The 20,997-nt window shown below is 30.9% G+C and overlaps 2 protein-coding genes across 2 annotated transcripts in view; one reads left to right on the forward strand and one right to left on the reverse strand.

The window, feature by feature from the left end:
• Window positions 1–16: 16 nt before the first annotated feature.
• Window positions 17–3,427, reverse strand: LOC125068875. The gene is made up of 5 exons (XM_047678233.1): window positions 3,246–3,427; window positions 3,058–3,164; window positions 2,102–2,313; window positions 1,037–1,790; window positions 17–755 (listed from the first exon to the last, which is right to left on the reverse strand). Exons 1-5 carry the CDS (start codon window positions 3,269–3,271, stop codon window positions 649–651), a joined length of 1,206 nt encoding a protein of 401 aa, XP_047534189.1. The 5' UTR covers window positions 3,272–3,427; the 3' UTR covers window positions 17–648.
• A 3,145-nt stretch (window positions 3,428–6,572) lies between these two features.
• LOC125068872 (disheveled-associated activator of morphogenesis 1) overlaps window positions 6,573–20,997 on the forward strand; it is a 116,504-nt gene continuing 102,079 nt past the window's right edge. The window contains exon 1 of the mRNA XM_047678230.1: window positions 6,573–6,786. The gene's annotated coding sequence lies outside the window, so the exon portion shown is untranslated. The remainder of the gene's footprint in view (window positions 6,787–20,997) is intronic.

Here is a 20,997-nt window from a genome sequence, read left to right on the forward strand (position 1 = left end):
AAAGTTATTAAAATGTACAGTGTTTTATTTATATTACCATTATATTAGGTACTAATAACATGACAATAAATAATTGTACAAAACGAATTTAGACATATATAAAGCTGGTGTAAGTTGTATTATGGTTGAACGCGCAATATTAACGCTAAGCTTCAAAAAAGGCTATAAATAAATATCAAACAACTTTACAATGCTAGAAATTAATATTAATGAGATGAATTTTGAATTAAGAGTACATATCGTTTGTTTATACACCTATGTTATCTTTTTCAAATATCACTCGTTTCCCAATATGAATATTTTGATTTCTAGTATGCGAGTATGTACTCGGCAATGAAAAAACAAACACGACCAAAACTGAAATCTAAAGAACCTGGTAAAGATAAATAAACTTAGGCTTTATATATTAAATGCGATTTGTTTATAGCTTTGGTGTATTATGCACTACAGACAGTTCTTGATTAATATATTTTTACATATAAGGCAACACTAAGTCCACTCCACTACTTTTATCCACTTTAATTTTGCTTCTTAAGTTCCGATAACAACTTTGCCGACATTCAAAACGTAATTTTTCGCGAATCCTTAATGAACATCATAGATTATAAATGATCTCGACGGGTGATCCACGGCCTGCATCTGAATATGTTAACCATCCAAGAAATCGTCAAGCCATTTTTCGAGATCTTCGGGAGATTCAATTATTGGATTTTTAGGTGGGTCCTTAGGAAGATTGATTGCATAATCTTTTGGTGCTGCAAAAATAAAAATAATTAGATTTTAAAGCGAAGATACCAAGTATTGGATTCAAACCCATCAAGCGCAGATATTCATGTTCTTAACTTGTGTTTATAATATGTAATCCCATGAAGGCCAGTCAGTGAGAAGAAAACATTGTGAGGATGAGGTGTTTTATGTCGGATATAATTGATACACAATTTTTTTTTGGCAATAATATAGTTGAACAGGAAAAAGTAAGAATTGAGAAAAATCAAGGAAATTAAGTGTATTATTATTTTAAAAGTATGAACATTACCTTTTGGTAGTTCTATAGTCTTTGGCATTAAGTTTTCTTGACTTAATGTAATTTCTGGTTTAACTTTAGTAATATTTTCTTTATCACTAACAATATCCTCTCCTATAACACCAAAGTCACTACTATCTACTTCATTTTCTATAGTTTTATGTTCTTTCTCAGCAACTGTTTCAGTCTCAAGGGGTATGGTGGTATTATTTTCCTCATGTATAGTTATTTTATTTACATTATTTATAAAATCATCTGAATTATTAGGTATATTTTCTTCTACAGAATCTTCTTTTGAATCTTTATTTATATTATCTGTCACAGTTTTAGTAGAGAAAATATTTACTGATTCATAATGTTCATGTTCAGTATTTATAATTTCTTTTTGATCATCAATTACATCATCTAACTTTGTATTATTTTCATGGTTATTACTAGTTTCACTGTTATTGTCAGATCTTGTCAAACTATTTAATATTCTTTCTTGAGCCTCTAGATCTGGTGTTGTGTATTTCTTGTCATTATAGTACTTTTGTTTGAATTTTGTGGCTCTGTGATCCATGCTTTGTACATCACTTTCACTAAATAAACTTTTATCAAAGTCATTTCTTTCATAAAATGGTATTGTTAAGAGAGCTACATTAAGATTTTCCATATTAATGTCAAAATATTTATCATATGGTGTTGGTCCTGTTGTGATGTCCCAAGATTTCTCATGTTTAAATTGGAAATGTCCTCCTACTGAGAAAGATGCTTGAATGAGAGCCTGAAAAAAAGTGAAATTTTGAGTAAGCTATTAAACATTGATTTTAATTGGAAAAGAATATCTACTGATTTTTCTTGATGGTTCTTCTTGGTAAAATCAACCTTCCGAACTAGTGGTAGCTTTTCATTAAACACACTACTGCAAATCGATCAAAGTAATTAATATACTGGGTTCAATCAAGACATTAGACAAGGAATCATATAATGAGAAATGATAAAGTCTGGCAGTGCATATCAATAATAATCAATCAATTTATACAAAATCAAATAAAAACCCATTTTTTAAATTATATATATAATAATATATAATACCTCATAGTCAGCCCCTAGATTTTCTTGTTCTTCAATTTCTTCATAAGACTCAATTGGCATTTCATACTTAGCCCAATTACTTTGAATTTCTTTCTTCTTATATTTTGCATTAGCTTCTTCAGTAATTTTTAGTATCTCGTCTGTTTCCCTTTTCAGGCTCTGGTAAAATTCAGGTCCAGGAGGTACATAGGCGGGTTTTTCAGGCTCTACAACTGTAAAAACAATATTTAACTGAATTATAATTTATAATTGTACTATGGTATTTTTTTTTTAACATTTTGTACAATATTTAAGGGTTATCAAGTTACCTAAACAAATAATAATAATTATTAAAAAAAAATTATACAATGTTGAAGTATTACAGTTTGTTCAGTTCTTTAAGTGTGAAGAAGAATTTACACAATTATATATAGCTATCTGAAAATGGACATACTTTTGTTTTTTTTTTAATCTAGGGAAATAAAACCTAACTACATCTTTTAAAATTTGAATTGAGCAAATGTAGATATCCCATATTAATATATTATTAATAAAGGGTTAAGTTGTATTAATGACTCTAAACTACAGCAAAACCAATATTGAATGGTATACAATTAATTAATTATAGTCATACATTATTTTGTTTGGTGTACAGTTTTTGAGTTTGAATAATTGTCTTTTGTATTGATAGCCAAAATCCTAATTAACAACTCAAAGAATATAATTTTAAATACCCACCGAGTTTGTGTCGTAAGTATGTCTATTTAATAAAATTTTAAATGAGATGTAAAATTTCATAGGCAACAATTTAACTTCAGAATTCTAATAATTTTGAATTGAATGTATAAAATATCAAATTTTAATTGTTTTTAATTTTTATTTATTTTTATTTGGCCTCCCCTAATTAAATTTATTTTGTAGGTTGTCTCGATGTAAATGTTAATGTAATGACATATATATTTTAAAATAATATCTACCTTTTGGTGGTTCAGGTACTTTTTCTATTTTCTTCTCTGCAGGAGCAGCATTATGCCGGCCCTGCCGTTTTCGTCGCTGCTCTTTAGGATCACTCTTGCCTTTTTGTCTGCAATTCGTTTTAGTATTTATCATTTATGGTACAACGCACGAGAAATCTACGTTATTATAAGTATACCTTCATACTTACGAAGTTTTTTTCGTGTCTTCGGGCATAGTGCCTTATTTTTATTAAATTAACTTCGAAGGTATTTCAAGCCTGAAGGCTTTTGTGCAAGGAAATCTTTTTAGAATAATATGAAAACCTAGAAAATGCTAACGTTGAGATTAAACATATGTTATAACTGACGTTTTGATATCTGAAGAATGACAGTGACAGATTGTTGACTGAATACTGACAACTAACATTTTATGTTACATATTTTTTTAATCTATTAATTTGGTTTAACAAGCCAGAAACTGTCTGACGGTCATAAGCCATATATAAAGTTAAATGAAATAAATATATATTTTATTTTATGTTCTACTATATTAAGAAAGATGCAACAAAAACCCTATTGGATTTATCCGTACAAAGGTGTTCGTTATCAACGTTGTTATAGAAGAAAATTAAAAATTCTCTACTTTATGTTTCTAGAGCCTTCCTTGAGATTAAGGTTATTTTTATAGTTACTTAAAATCAAAAATGCATAAACAGCACTCTTAGAGATGTATTCATCATGTACTGGTTCACAGACTTAGCTGAAATCAAATCAAACCAAAAGATATCTCACCGCTTCTTATCATCTTCTATCCTCGAGCAGTATCAATGTAGAGTATGTGGTCATTGGTCGGCGGGGTGGCACGCTTGCTTTATATATTACAGCATTTAATATTTACCTAAATATGCTTAAAATAGTAAATAAATATGCACGTAAACATTACATTGTTATAAATTTTGATCGACTATACCTACCTATTTATATATACATTTGTATTGTTTTGAAGATTACGCCCCACAAAAAGGACTGATGAATTAATAAAAATAATACTTGTTTTATTCTTGTAATTTGCGAAAAGCAAATAGCCAAAAACACAAAAATGCACTTTTTTTGATATCACAGATAATTACATACTTATATATATTTTTTAATTTATATCATTCGTTGAGCTTTTATAAGCTGTTATAAATGAAATAGTATTATTTTTACAGCTTCATAGGATGAAAAACACACAAAGGGGATTGATTGGTAGCCATGTACCGGTTATTTTAAACTAGTTCTTACTTAGTTGCCACCAACGAAGTTCGAAAAGGGCGAAAACTTCGCGTCTTGCGTCGTATCCTACCGGTCGCTAGCGGCCGCTGCCAGCCGCTGCCGGCCTCTGTCGTTCCGGTGTGAATCAGCCCTAATCCTGACACATATTACTTCAAGTCCACACTTTTTATATAATACCGTCTTACAAAGTTTTTATGTGGTTAATTTCTGCTTTCATAATTGACCTTTGACGGTCAAAGAAACATCTTGTCCTGAATGAATTCTGCAACTTGAATTACGTATGACGTATACCAACCTCAAGAAAAATGGTATAAAATGGTGTGTATCTTTATTACAAACTCACATCAATATTAAGCATTGCTGTTTGGCGGCAGAATATGTGATGAGTGACGGGTACTTACCCAGATAGGCTTATACAAAGCCCTGTCCACCAACTTAAGAAAGTATTCGTAAAATCACAATGCCTTAAGTGTTTTAGATTTCAGAACATAGTAAATAGCTTTTTAAGACGTTTACGACTCTAACGACTGTACCATTAATATCCTTTCGTAATAATACTATGCAATTTTATACTGGTTTAAAGATAACTTGAAAAGAACCTTCCTTAAGTATTTGATCAATCTCCAAGAAAAGTGTATGCGAAATACGAACAAACAGAACGAACGAAAGTATAATGGTTTTATTTTTGTTATTTGGCTACGAAACACTAAAAACTTAATAAATGAGCTTAAATAAAAAATATTAGTTCCAGTGATATATATATATATATATATTTAAATATTTATGCTAGCATTCAATACTAAACAGTATTAAATTAACTAAAATATTACTCCTATCACATATTACTTGAATTCCACACTATCTATATAACAACGTGATACAAAGTTTTTATGTGGTTAATTTGTGTTTTAACGATCTCCTTTGGCGGTGAATCAAAGAAACATCCTAACCTAACCCGAATGAATTCTGCCACTTGAATAGTGGTACGTAAGACGTATCCACTATCCATCAACCCGCAATGGAATAAACTCATTTTCAAATAATTTCATCAAAACATTTTTTCTAGCAGTCAATCATTTATATTCTTTGCGTTACTTTATACTAGTCAAAGCCACTAAATAATATAAGCTAAGATATTAAACTTGATTTGTTCGAAGATTAACTAAAACTAAAACGCTTACGTCATCCTTATTTCAATGTTTGAAGACTGATTTTTGAATGACTTATTAAATATAAACTTACTAGTAAAAGGCTTCAATGAAGACGCGTAGGCAAACTGCCTGAGTGCATCTCTAGATCATGTCTCCACCCACACGTGTAAAATCATTGAAGGATTTGGCTTTTAACGTAACCAAGATAATTATTACGTTTTGAATTACATTGCTTCGTATGAACCGCTTTCAATCATTGTGATGCTTACAATTACAGTAGTGCACATTAAACATATTGTTGCTTATAAACACTCGTAAGCTAATTTTAGTAACATAATAGTAACTAATGGCAGACAGCTTCATTGTATATTTATGATGAAAACAATAAAAAAGGGCCCTCAACAAGTAGAGGGGAAAAGCGACAACAAATCATCTATTGTTGGTGGTGTTCTTTGTATTTTTGATTATACACTGAGTGGTTATGAACGTATACTTAGTAAAATACGTACATACCCAAACTAACTAAAGATCAAAAACATTGGGCCTTATTATTGTGCTATCGAAAAATAATATTGCGAGTAATCTATATTTTATTGTAGTTGTTACAATTGTTACATTGAATGAAACTAAAATATTTTTTTCTCTAGGCGGTGTTGGCTAAATCATATAAATTCATTTATTTATTTATTTACTAAGTAAGTACATATTAATGTCATTCTTAGAGAGTCGTCTTGAGAAAATATTAACATTTTTAGGAAACTATTTATAATAAATAAAAATGTAAAGTAACTCCGACATTTACTTATTTCAATGTTAAAAAAAAATCTTATTACTATATATTTAAAAAATCTTTTCAGTTTTATTCGTACTAATTTATATTCGAGGATATCGTTCGTTTCTCAAGCTATGTATCACAGATATCTTCAATAGATATTTGAAAATTTTTGTTTCGTAATTTTTTAATTTAGTACAATAGAAAATTATATGTAGATGTACTGTTTAATACGTTCATTAATCTGTGGCTCGTTGCACCAGGAACAAGGAAGGAAGGATGGGAGCGCGGGCGAGACAGGGGTGACGCAGTGAGCATGCGTCGCACAAGGGCGGCTGCGCGCAGTCGCCACGCGCCCGTCCTCAAAACAACATGGCGTGCCGCGTCCCTCAAGGACATATTTGACAGCCCCGAAAAAATATAACCAGCTGTTGTTTTATCCATAGTGCAGTATAATAATAATCTAAGTGGGTGTGTTATTTTCAGTGCAGTGTGTACCATATATTTATCATTTGGAATACCGGCGTTTTGCACGCCAGTTGTTTTCATAAGGTAAGTAAGATCTAATAAGATGTATAATCATTTAATCGGTTTATATTTCGGAATTTGTGTACACGAAACTATTTATTACTAATTTTTGATGATTGACTCTACCCCTGTTTGAGTTTTACATTTTGCAGTTCCGCACACGCCTATTGCCAAAATCTGACCCTCTTCAATGCCCACAAATTTGATTTACTTGCTTTAATAAATTACATTTTCGGCTTTAGTCATCTATTAAACGTCGGTTCTTCTTGGTAGAGTTTACATTTCGAATCTGTGGTAGCTTTACATTAAATAAAATAAAATAAAATGTAATCGTATAAAATAACAATTAAAAAGAGCTCACTTGAATAAATTGCCTATATTTTGATAGAGATTTCGAATAAAGATAATAAATAATATTATTAAATGAACTAAATTACTAGATAAGCTCACTATAGCAGTATAATCGTAACCAGGAAAATGTCAAGAAAGAAATCGACGTAGCATAAATAACCATATAAATAATTTCATTGTAATCACTTACGACGTGATTGGATTTATATTTAAGCTGAATATTTTATTTGAAAAAATTCTGAATATTCAAGCTAGGCAAGATAGCTAGCTACTGACGCCGAGAAAACAGTAACATACAAATCCAAGAAAGACATTAAAACGATGCAGTACATTTGTATGCAGAATACCTATATAAATAACTAGGAAAAGTAAACACTAATTTAATTTTATTAATAATGTATATTTTAGTTACAATTGCCATGCAATTATTGTGTAAATTCTTAAATTAACTAAATAATGGAATTCGAATTTACGTGATTTTATAAAAAATGTTCTTTTTATTTATATCTTTTTATATCTTTTTATTATTATATTAAAATAATTCAAATTAAATAATTTTAAATAGGTCGATTTACTTTAGATTTATGAAATATTATACGATTATTTTCCTCAGATAAATACTAAAAGTAACAATCTCATTCAGCAACGGAAACACTTATACTGAGGTGATGAATACATATTTACGATTCTCGTTCTAGTTTTTAAAATGAGCAAGATGTGAATCACTTGTTCCTGGTATCCATAATCCAATGTATAAACAGATAACATCCAATCCTTAACACGATTTCACAATATGAACTATGACGAATTCAAGTGGATTAACTAGAAATTACGATTTTCCAACGTCGTACAAAAGTTATAGCCTCAAATATGATACATTTCGTGATGATGTCCTCGTAACTGATGTTGGCCTGTCTGGGTAGGTACTATATATATAACTATATCTACATCTACATCAACATCTACCGTCAAGCAGCAATACTTAGTATTGTTATGTTCCAGCGTAAAGAGAGTGTGCACCAGTGTAACTACAGCCAGAAGGGACATAATATCTGAGTTTCTTAAGGCTGGTGGTGCATTAGCGATGTTATGGAGAGATAATATTTCGAACTGTGCACGCCTATCTGCCTACCTAATTTAAATTAATTAAAATAACTACGCAGGATATATCATAGAATTCGAGTTTGTGCGCAAATTCAGGAAGACTCTCTGTATCTCCATTTTATATCATCCACGAGATCCTACACGACTGGAGAGAGTTTAGGCGCAGGATCAACGGTTTTACGTAATTTTAGGGTCACGGGAGAGTCATCACTGTTAACTTAAAATCTCCTATTCTCTAGAAAGTCTCATTTGCTACTGTTACTATAGTTACTGCAGAGAATTTGGGGACACAAAAATCCAATATTTTTTATCAGCGATTTGGGGTTAGAACCCAGGACAGATCTATAACCTATAACCAAGCATGTAATAATCATGTATAAAAATCACTATGACGAATTAAACTAACTATATTCCAACCAAAACAGGAAAAAAGCCACATAAACAACATTTGACAGCAAATTGACGCGATATCATTGGTTGAGAGTTTAATTAATCTATGATATTCACTATGGATTTGCGAAAAAATGGCCTTTTGATCGTCGACGAAACTGTTATCAGAATTTTGTTCATCATCATTGTGTATCAGAAGTAAAATTAAAGTTGAAATAAGTAGTGTAAGTAGTAAGTGTAATAGTGTTGTATTATAAATAAAGGTATATTAATCATAAACTCTTAGTAATGCACGATATAGCTGAGTTATTAGCAAATCGCATGAAATACGTAAATCTACGGTTTGTTTATCTTTTTTCCTACTTCCATTGGAATAGGCTATAGATATGATGATATTTCAACGTTATGCCTTCGAATATGTACGTATATACAATTTATCGTGCGATGACACTAATTGAGACAGATAAGGTGACACATTGATTATTTTGATGGTGTAGTTCTAGATAGATATTCATTAGCCGCTCGCACTTCAAAGTTACTAATTAACCATTTGAAACATACTTTTTGTTCGGGTTACATACTGAAATTGTATCCTACGATTATGATATCCTCCTGACCTATTTCCGCCAGCTATTCTCAAGGGCACAAGTCCATTCCGCGCGATATGTTATAGTGCAAACACTAATAATCTCTATACCGCCAGTCTCATAATATAGGTCGGCAATCGGACGTGACCAGTAAATTTTAAAACGCAGGACGGAATGCCGTGCTCATAGAGAAACGGGAGACTGCCTATTCCCTAAGCCCAGGCTGCTAACGACAATTCCTTAGCCAGACTGGGAGTTTGACCGAGGATGTGGCTGTCTAGTCAGTTAGTCTTAGGATTAAAAACATAATTTATGAAAAATGAAATTATTGTTTGATAATAAGTATATATATAATATATGTTCTAGCTTGTCGTTGAGTACAGCTTGTCGTCGTGTGCAAACATACACATTTTTAGATTAAGATAAAGCCTTATGAAAATTAACTTGCCGACAGTCTTGTATAAATGTACTTTGATTTTAATATAAGAATTACAAAATTATTAAAATGGCCATTATTTTTTTGTATACTAACGCAATCAAAACTTATTGTACAGTATCGCGGGGTTCCGCCCTTACTGTCCTCCCCTTAATCTGGCAATGCTCAATGCGTATAATATATGCGCATAATACTGCATTCCATTTAACTATTGATCTATATTTTACTCTTCGATGTAGGTTATTAGGACTTTTCTATTTTGCTTATTGCATACTAAAACCTCCGTCAACAATAAATATGAAACTTTTGTCAAATACAAATTAATTTAAATCGAATTAAAAACAGTAAAAATAATTGCTATGTTAACAATTTAGGATAAAGAAGTTTTTTATGTCTTAATATAAAATTCCAAATTATTCTATAATATACCTACGTATACATAAGGAGATATGGAGGTGTTAAAATTATAAATTTGGCGAATGAAATCACATAGTAAACTGTAGTAAGAGTTTGGTATCGTTATAACGTACCTATACGTGTATTTTCTATGATTCATTGTTACTACTCTGAAAATCGTGTCTCAGAGAACGAGTTAACGGCAAATTAGTATTATCCATTTTAGTTACACAATTGAATTGGTTAATAAAATTATAGTAGAATTAGCATTGAAAATAATTCATTTAAATTTTTTAGATCAATTTACATTGAATAGAGCAATAGTAGCTTACTTGGTGGTAGGGCTTTGTGCATACCTGTCTGGTTAGGTACCACCAACTCATCATATATTCTACCGTCGAGCAGCAAGACTTAGTATTGTTGTCTTTGGGTTTGGAGGGTGAGCCGGTCTAACTACACGCACAAGGAACATAACATCTTATTTCCCAAGGTTGGTGGTGCATTGGCGATGGAGGGAATAATTAAAATTTCATACAGCGCCAATGTATATGTACGATGGTGACCATTTACCAACAGGCGATCCATTTAGCCGTCCGCCTACATATGTTATAAAAAAAATTTACAAGTTTTGCTGATGTATTTATTAAGATTTATCTCTATTCTTTTATAAATAAATGATAGATTTTTCAAATTAATCATGTAGATGACTAGTGTAGTATATACGAAATGTACGTATTTTTCAATATGATGACTAATTCTTACGACTCGCATTATTTATACTTACACGCAAAAAGTACTTACGAATATATCTGTATAAAAGTTCATAATGGTCTCGTTTATAATATACACATGTGAAAAAGATAAAGGCCATTTTAAATTGCTTAATTTTAATTGCCTAGAGATTATACAACACTGTAGCTATGGTTATCAATTGTAATTTTGATCACAAAAAACGACTCCCGCATGGCTAAAAAAATTGGAGCGTTTAGACTAGGATATAATGATAGATAATGAGGATATTACTTAAATTATTAAAATGAATCACAACGTTGACTCATCAGTACAAAGGATGCTGAATAGTGCATCTAAGGCTTGCTCAGCCGGAGACATTAATAAACTTGGGTGCATGCCAAACGACAAGACATCCTTGCATAATACTATCTAGTGACTCTATAAAGTATGGTTTCGAATATAAACGTAACATTTAACCATACTTATTACGTAAGAAAATACATTATTATAGGTATATTAAGATATTCACGAATTTATTATTGTTTAGGTTTTATTGAGAGGATATTCATTATTCTTGATTAATTGTTTGAAAACTTTTTATTGCGAAAGTATTTTATTTTGTTTGTTTCATTCAACATTAACGTTAATTATTTCATGTAGGTAAAACTATTATGAATACAAATGTTCTTTTTGCATCGTCTAAATAAAAGTTATTATTTATTTTTGTCAATTATTTTGGAAATATGTTTCATGCAGAGATAAGGCCAATTTCATCTTAATTGCGTGTCACATTAATGTCTAAAAAAAATTTTAAAATTTGTATTAAAAGTATTAAATCCCATATTTTTGAGAGAATAATGATGATTATTGAAAAAACTTTATTAACAAATGCTGTATAGACGAAGAGATTGTATTATATTTGTTTTTTTTTATTAATTCCTTTAAATTTGCCATGAGATAAAACGAAATACAGTAACCGTAGAGTATTATTTTTGGCACGTGCACTAAGAATTTGTGTTTATGTTCCATGTCAATATCAATGTCATTATCAGCCCCTAAACTTGCTTCATCTAAATAAATGCCTACATTATTGAGACACAGGCCGGTTCGCCAGGTCTTTGAACCTCGAAATTCCCCTCCAGTGTTTAAACTGCTATATTTAGAACTGCACGTTCTTACCAAATTGGGACGGTGTTATTACTTAAAATCTAGGAATCCGTTTATAACAAACTTTAATAAAATTGTGTTTACTATGTTGGGTAACCGCTCGGCTATTATAAAATACTCTCGCTTATTATAAAATATTGACGAGACAAGCGAGACATTCTTTTAAAAGCATCTATCACGTTAAAGTCACTTCCAGCAAACCGTTTAATAATGCATGTTTTGTACGCGTTGTCTTTAAGGATTATATTATCATTCCTAAATATAGATTGTCAAGTCTTCATAATCATCTGCATATATATAAGCGTTGTGCCTTGTATCAATTATCTCTTTGTTGTTCGAGTTGAATAATTCTTTACGAGCGCCATACGCATCTTAGTCAACGCCAAGACAATGCGGTGAAACAAAAAGATATAGTCGAGAATATAAATCACATATTCTGCCTCTGTACGGACTATTACTTGATCTCGTTCGTCGATTGTCGGGACAGCTTTTTATTTGAAAATCGTTCTTGCCTCATTGTATCCTACAGATGATCTTGTGTTCGGTCGTCTTTTTGCGATCCTACTGCCTTTGCGATTTCTCTTGTTGCCGATGTCGTGATCGGAATAGTATGGTCTTACTTTAGAACTATGCGAAATGTTCGGAATAGTTTTTGTAAAAAAATCAAGTTCATTTAAATTATTATCGGTTCGCATAAAGTATGAAGCTGATAAATATAACTACATATTTAAAAGATTGATCGGATTGTTTGAAATTTTAAAATCTATTTGTCTCTATTTCTAATCCAAATAATTATGGAGAAACCTTAAAGGAATTTAAAGCATCATATTGTTTCCCCCATAAGGCAATGTAATAGGAAACGACAAACGTACTGGCATATAGGATTTCATTACGTCTTACGTATCAATTTTCGTTCCTCGTGTTCAAGTATGTTTGTATCTACTATGTTGTCTCTTTCGACTCCAGTGTCATTTGCATTAAAAAGAAGTTCGTATTATATTATTATGTTGAATGTTAATTTATTTTTTTGTCGCTTTGAATGCGCGTAAGTGAAGTCATCGAAATAATTTTGTCACATCCGTTATTATTTCCGTTGACATATCATTTGTGTGATTAAATATTTTATTAAGTCATAACTAATAATAAAGTGTAACATTTTACTTAAAGTAGATGATCCTTTGTCGTCTAAAGGACTCCACTCATCTTTAAGAAGAAAATGTGTGGGATACACTTATACATACATTTATAATCATTCGATATCTGCAGGTTTATTTACGACCCTTTCTTACATCCAAACCCAAGATGAATTATAAACACAATATCTAGCATATGAAAAATATGTGCTTATCGGATTTAAATCCATTTTTAATAACTACATGGGTATACTGGTTATATCTCGGCCTCGACAGCACTAATACCACCTGTAACTATCTTTCTTTACTTTTTAACTTTTTGTCGAGAAGTAACAAAGTTATTTAAAATTAGATTTGCATTCATAAAATATCAGCTATGAAAAGTTACCTAGAAGAATTTATTTGAAATTCGAACAGTTGAATCCAGCCAGAGATAAGATTAACCAACGAGTGTAAGCCGAACAGTTGAAATAAATCCAGTTAATCCTTCCGAGAACACGTGAACTCGTGCTAATTGCGTTACGTACGTGTTATATCTGAGAGAAGTTGCAGGAAGCATGCTTCCATATGGCTATCACTGCACGTGCACTAAAGCCTCCATATCATAATGATCCTAAACTATTATGTCGTAACGACTAAAATACAATGCAGTTCTCACGTTCTTTGATACATGTAGCATACCATTTGAGCACAGGGAATTCGACTCTACAGCATTGATTATAAGAAATACAATTTAAAAACTTTCAGATTGCCGGCTTTTTTATTCAGTCGTTGGCGCCACCGGACTTACCAAAAAAGTCGCTATCAATGTATATGTACGAAACTAGGTGATTGATCTTTTATATTTTACCTTTCTCGTCTACGTATAGTAATGTAAAGGGAGAAAGTGTGTGTATGGGTTATAATCTGGTAAGACAAGATTGGTTCAAAGAACTTTTTAAATAATAATAATTCTAATTTTTAGTCCATTCATATATTTTCAGCATAAAAATTAAAATATTTTGTAACCTGATAGAATAAGTCTTGACTAAAATATAAGAACTTCGATAAGTACGACAAAAAGAAATACGTTATCGATCAACATTTTACAAATCATATTAACCTGACAAAAGATTAGTTTCGAAGGCAAATAAATACTAAACGTATAATTATTATTTACCCGTTGGTTCTATCATCGTATTTAAAAATATATACATACTTTATATTATGTGAGGAATTATACAAATTGTAATAGTTGGTTATTTGGATAAATTGCTTACTATGAAAATGGGAAAGGATTTTTTATTTTTACTTACTTTGATTAACGTTTTATTTTTTCGGGGTGATAGTTAAAGAGATTCCTTCAAAGTGAAATCTTTGTGTGTGATGTGTAAATGACTTGTTCGAGCTTGGCTAGTTTACACTGAAGCAAAAACAACGAGGGTAATAAAACGATAAATAGGATAGCGTCGTTGCGTCGAATAATGAATGTACACGTACTTGTTATTGTGACTGACTTGCGTTGCGTACTTCAAGACCTGTGTTTGCACATGACTCACGTGCACTAAGTAAACTTAATCGAAATAAAAAAATTTTTATAATTATTTCATAATATGAAATTGGTTTTTGTATTTAGTTATTTCAAAGATTTGTTGTATGTAATATAGACGTACGTCAGATATTGAATAGAAACATAAAAGAGACTACACTACTATTAATTGAAATGCGTAGTGTTTTATAACATGCGATTCGATAAATTATTCATAATTTCATGTTCAAGTAATCTTAACAGTAAATCAACTGGAACGATGTAAAATGAGCAATATGGAATCAAACAGCTGTGTGATTCACGCAGCTGCATGTTTTTGTTGCGGCAGGAAGCGCCTGCGCACCGTCGAGCTTAACTCTCACTCTCGCGATCATTGCTGCGCTAAAATCGAACGGACTAACAAAACGATCCACCCTGTATTTGTTATAATTGGCGTCAAATATGTGTCACGTTTAATTATATTTATGGGAGATAAAATATTAATTATACAAACACAATATTTTTTATTGAATAAAGTACGTTATTTTTTGCCAAGAGCTAATAATACAATAAAATATTTTGGTTAATTTGTATGTTTAAGTAATGGTAACATAAGGTAGGTATACCTACTGCTACAAATTAAGCGCTTATTATGTGGGTCAGTTTGGGTTTAATTAAAATATTTACGTAATTATGTTGTTATGCTAAACGTATAAAACACGAGAGTTACCACACTTCTATATGTGAGTATATCGTTGTCAGGATATAAAGCTTATCGATTATCAGTAAAATTTTATTGTTACAGTAAAGTTTACTATTCAAAAAAGAAATGTAATAATCATAATTAAACCTAGTTTATACTTTATTATACTTAAATAAAGAATAAAACTAATAATCATTTAGTCGTAATATCTTTATTGAGCTTTTGTTTTGAGCATTTTTAACTAAGGATTAACTAAAACAAATACTAAATAAAAATTATATCATCAATGTAATCAGTTTCGGTTGTTTTTTATGGCTTTTTTTATGAGTCGTGCTTATTATAGTTCCATTTGCATATGTCAATTGGCTAAATTACGTGTGTATAGTGTGGTTTTAGCATTTAGCGCCTGTATAATAGACAATAGAAATAATTTTACTGTGCTTATTGCTTTTAAACGTTGTCAGGTAAATGTTGATTTTTCTTTTGTATAATAATATTAACATCTTGTTAATAATTAAAATCTGGCATATTTTAGTGATGTGAGCTTTATACTATTAGGATATAATACGGTTTAAATTTGTCATATTATAATAAATTTAAAGCTTATATAAAAAAATATATTAATAATGTAAATAAATTAGTAATTATTATCCATATTATTTTGTAAAAGATTATTAAAGTTAGTAGTTAGTTGATTTTTATCCACGATATATACATATATTAAATATTCATTTATAAATAAATATTATTATAGGTAAGAAAGAAGAATTAATGATTTTCTTGCAGATTCATCTCGGTAGAATGTGCAGCAACTGATGGTAGGGAATATCACTTTTAATTATGTTATAATGTAAAATTAAGATTCGAAATTCAAACTTTAAAAGCCTATTGAATGAATTATATTGAAATTATTTTAATACAAAGTTTTAAGTTCTTAAAGACCTTTGAATCTTCTTTCAAAAGTTAGCTATTATCAGGTCGTGAAATTTGTGTTCGCTTAAACTTGTAAAGTTATTAAAATTAATGTTCATTGTGCAAAAGATTAACGATATTAATTACCTTTACTATATAAGGTACAGTCAGTTAATTTACATTGTAATGCACAGATTAATTGAGCAATTATTACTTTGAGACTTTCCCCTTTAAACTACGGAAACAATTTATAAATGTTCTGATTCTAAATCTGTATATGGTTAAAGCAATAAACGTATAAAAACTTAGTGTAATTAGAAGTAAAGTACAAATAAAACGAAACACGTAAATACAAATAATTATGTAAATAATATACGCTAACATTTCGTGGCTTTTTATTTAGAACGTGTGTGTAGTATTTTTATATTTAAAAAATAAATTCAGCGCAATTTTACTCTAGGAAAAAAACGCTTTTCCAATGGAGGCCATACATGCTAGGGTGTACCTAAAAGGTTTGCTTGTTAAGTTGAACTGTAAACCGAAGCATATGTTGCGCAACTTTGCACCGTACCTGTACAGTTTTGGTTTTGGTACAGTATTGGTTCTGTAGAGTTCGATAAAGTTATGCTTTCACGGCTGAACTATTGAACTAAATTTGATGAAATCTGTTATGAAACAAGCTTGAAGGAAGGAAATACAAGGAAACACAAAGACTTAACTTGAATCCCACGAGTCCCAAGTTAGGGAACTTGGACGAAACCTCGGGAAAAAACTAGGAGGATATGTTTTTGTAAACATATAAGGACGCAACTGTTATGTATTTCCAAAATAGCCAAAAATCAAAAGTCAAATATGAAATTTAAACCAAGTGTTGGTCTTAGCCAAAGCAAATCAAATTGAAATATACGTATTTTTGTAAGTATTAACCCTTACACAAAAAGTAATTTATTAAGTATTGATATTAAATATTATTTTTTAACTTTTATTTCAAGGGTGCACGCAAGCAATTTTTGCAGTCGGCTTATGTTATCTTATTTGATAAGCGTTAGCTTACCCACCTGAAATTAAAGTCATATAAAAATGAAAAGTTTGTACGCTCATGCTTGATACATTATACAATTCGATTAGACATGGTGACATATATTAACATAATGCAAGCGGATAGATCGTATAGATCTGTTCAACTTATCGACTATAAGTACAGATTGTATTATAATAATATTTGATATGACATTTTTTTAATAACTTGGATTGGCTGACGAACTAATGGGCCTCCTGATTGATAGTAAGTAGTCACCACTGACCAAATACATTGGCGCCTTAAAAAAAAATCTCTACATCGCTATTGCGTCACTAATCTTAAGAATTTTGTTTCGAACATTTGAACTTTGATGGTGCTTTTTGTGAGCCCACCTCGGTGGGTATCGCCAATGGTAGTGGTGAACTTTTATCATCAGGTGGCCCAATTGGCAGTCTGCCTACCCATGTAATAAAAAAAAAACATTATGTAACGATTAAATTAATAAGGCATTTTAAATAACATGATACTTTTTAGTGACGCATGTCTGACGTGACTGGTGTGTACGTACCTTAATTCGATTCATATAACTTTTAGTATAGATTGAAAGAGAAACTCGAGAAATAAAGAAAGACGTTTTATTGTTATGTTTTATATCAGAAGGAAGCAACATAATTTGGTGAAAGGGGACCGATAGCATGACTACAGAATAATAATTAGTTTAACATCCTAGTACGATACTACGACTTGAACGACTAGTGAGGTCGATAAGGTCTATCGATTGTTAGCATGTGTCATGTCGATAACGTGACATGTATTAGCTTAATCAGAGATAAGACCGCGATAGCTTAATATGCGAGAGAAAGTAACACATGATAAAACTGTTCAGTATTGATACGTTTTATTTATTAAACTTCATGTCGTTCCAAAATGTTTGGTAATTAAATCTTTCAATTTTAAAGCAAATAAAAAAAGGTTACAATGAATGTGTGTATTGTGTCGGAGCAATTAAAATGACCGCAGTCGATATTGGTACAATGGAACAATGCGTTACATCATGCCACAGCGATGTTCGATATTTATACATAATCCTACGAACATGTAAGCCAATTTATGGAGTGGTCATTGCAGTTTTCTTGCCTGCTGTTGTAATATTGTTAACATTGTAATATTAATGGCAGGTCATGATCATTTCTTGTCATAATTCGAGTTTAATAATTACGTAAGTTTAGTTATGTCACTTATAGCTTAATAAGATAAATAATATAATATAATAATAAATCTATAAATACATTTAAAATGGTTTGGGATATTTCCTTCAAAGTTAATTTATAAATACGTACATATTTGCGAATATAATATTATTTTTGTTGTAGTTTAAGTATGATATACTAATCATATGTGAAGTATTAATGGCGCATTTATATATAAAAATAAAGTTCGTTACATTATTTTCCAATTGCAAAATTTTAGTGTAAATAAATTATTAATTTATCGATAAAGAAATTTCACAGCACTATCGGCGCCGTTGAATACGGCTACGCATCGAATGCACAAGATGCAAAACTAACCCGAAGGCCGTCAACTACGTGCCCATCGAATGGGGGTCACAGACGACACGGATGTCGAATGCGGGCTCCGCTTGATACTGATGTTAACCTGAGAAATTATTGTTAAAACAATGCTTTCAAATATCAGTATTATAAGGAACAAAGCCTTTTCACAACATGCTCTTGCTCTTTAGATAATATATTGTATTGTCAGATACAAGTGTTTTTTTTAAGTTTTATCTCCATTAGCGGGGTAGAACAATTTAAAAACCTTATTAATTTGACAGGAATCGTCTTCTTAGTAAAATTAAAATTAATATTTATATTTATATAACTGTTCTCTATGCGTACCTTAATAATTCTTCCGATCATAATGAATCTTCATTGAGTTATTCTGCGTTTTCCTGTGTAGGTTCCTGTTTCAAAAAAAGTGATTTATCTTTGGATCTTTTTCCTTCAACATAAACGATTTACTAATGTAGAACGTTAATCTACCCGTGCGTTAAATGCTTACTACTATGAACTGTATTGTAATATTAGTAACCAATGAGATCGCATTCGGGAATTTTGGGAATGTTACGGTTTACATTGGGATTGATGGGTCCATTCTGTAACAATGGGAGACGTAGTCGTAAATAATATACGAATATGTATATTATATTAGTTATTAATTCTTCAGATCGTGTAAATAAGAGCGTATTATGTAATATTCATAATATTATGTAAGGTGGAGCTCGTACGTGAGTTTGTTTGAATAGCGTTCTACATGATTCAGATAAATAGTATTTTAGATGATCGCTCGTACGCAAAAGATTCACCTATGATTAGATCGCGTTTATGAATCTATAAATACGGCAATGTGGTAGCATAAGGATAAATGAAAATAACGCGGAGCTATTTTTTGTTTTTGTACAATGATAGTAATGGTTGACTATAGCTATAATACTGCCATTCCTTATCGGGACGTGGACTGTGTGGCAAATCTCTTCAACATTTTTGGACGTTATATGGTTAACTCTACGTGGTATAAAATAAATTCGCTTCCCGCCGTCTGTACGCTTCGATCTTTTGAACTACAAAACGGATTTTAATGTGGTTTTTATCAAGTAACAGAGCGGTCAATATGAAGGTTAACTATGTATAATACAATCGTAATAGAGAAAATAGCCCATCTTTTTCAAATTCTTTTTTTATGTTTGTTCTTTAATCTAAAAGTTGTATTCGTGTGAAGCCGAGCTAATATAAATATTTGTTAATATGTATATACATATTTGTACATATTGTCGTCTCCAGTTGATCATGAACATGGTGCTATGGTATGGTTTTGAGTTTAAGTAAAATACAAGTAAGAGTATTTTTATCTCTAGTTTGGCATGATAATTTTTTATACCATTGATAGGCGGACGGTCAAGTCTACCTGGTGGTAGGTGGTCATCACTGCCCATAGACATTGGCGTCTAAAAAATAACAATTATTACATCGACAATGCGCCAACAATCTTGGGAACTAAGATGTTGTGACCCTTGTGCCTGTAGTTACACTGGCTCACTCACCCATAAAACCGGAACACAAGAATACTAATTATTATTGTTTGGCGGTAGAATATATGTATATATAACGGTTTAATCAGTTACACTGCTTACGTTTGTTTTGTAAGAAATTTTGTCAAAACATATAATCAGATCCGCATTCGGAGGCATACCGGACTCAAACTATGAATGGCGCTAATTAGAGAGTTGTATCTTTTCAATTGTTACGTAAGTTAAAATGTAATGGACAACTATTATTCAGATGTTTGACCGGTTTGATCGGAGGACCAAAACTCGATATTTATAATGAACTAGCTGTGCCCGCGACTTCGTGCTCGTTGTTTGAATTTAAGTTATTTTGATATTGTAGCGTGATTTTATTTTTATTCTATATATAATTCTAAAATAAAAACCTAAGCTACTCCTTATTATATCTGCTATCTGCCAGTGAAAGTCCCGTCGAAATCGGTTCAGCCGTTCCAGAGATTAGCCGGAACAAACAGACAGACAAAAATTGTAAAAAATGTTATTTTGGTATATGTACCGTGTATACATACATATGCATTTAGTAAAAATGGGTTATTTTAATATAACAAACAAACCCTTCAATTTTATTATATGTATTGATAGGTTCATGGTTCAAATGTATATATAAATTCGAAAGTGTGTTTGTTTGTTAGTTAGGCTTTCATGTTTTAACTACTTGACCGATCATGATAA

The sequence above is a fragment of the Vanessa atalanta genome, chromosome 14 (genome assembly GCF_905147765.1).
Source record: "Vanessa atalanta chromosome 14, ilVanAtal1.2, whole genome shotgun sequence".
Classification (NCBI taxonomy): domain Eukaryota; kingdom Metazoa; phylum Arthropoda; class Insecta; order Lepidoptera; family Nymphalidae; genus Vanessa; species Vanessa atalanta.

What these genes read in the sequence shown, in the direction of transcription:
- LOC125068875 (XM_047678233.1), bottom strand. Translation starts at nt 3,271, where the DNA reads ATGCCCGAAGACACGAAAAAAACTTC. An exon ending in GAAGACACGAAAAAAACTTC is followed by an intron (nt 3,165 to 3,245) that starts GTAAGTATGAAG and finishes AACGAATTGCAG; the next exon opens with ACAAAAAGGCAAGAGTGATC. An exon ending in AGTACCTGAACCACCAAAAG is followed by an intron (nt 2,314 to 3,057) that starts GTAGATATTATT and finishes TTGTTTTTACAG; the next exon opens with TTGTAGAGCCTGAAAAACCC.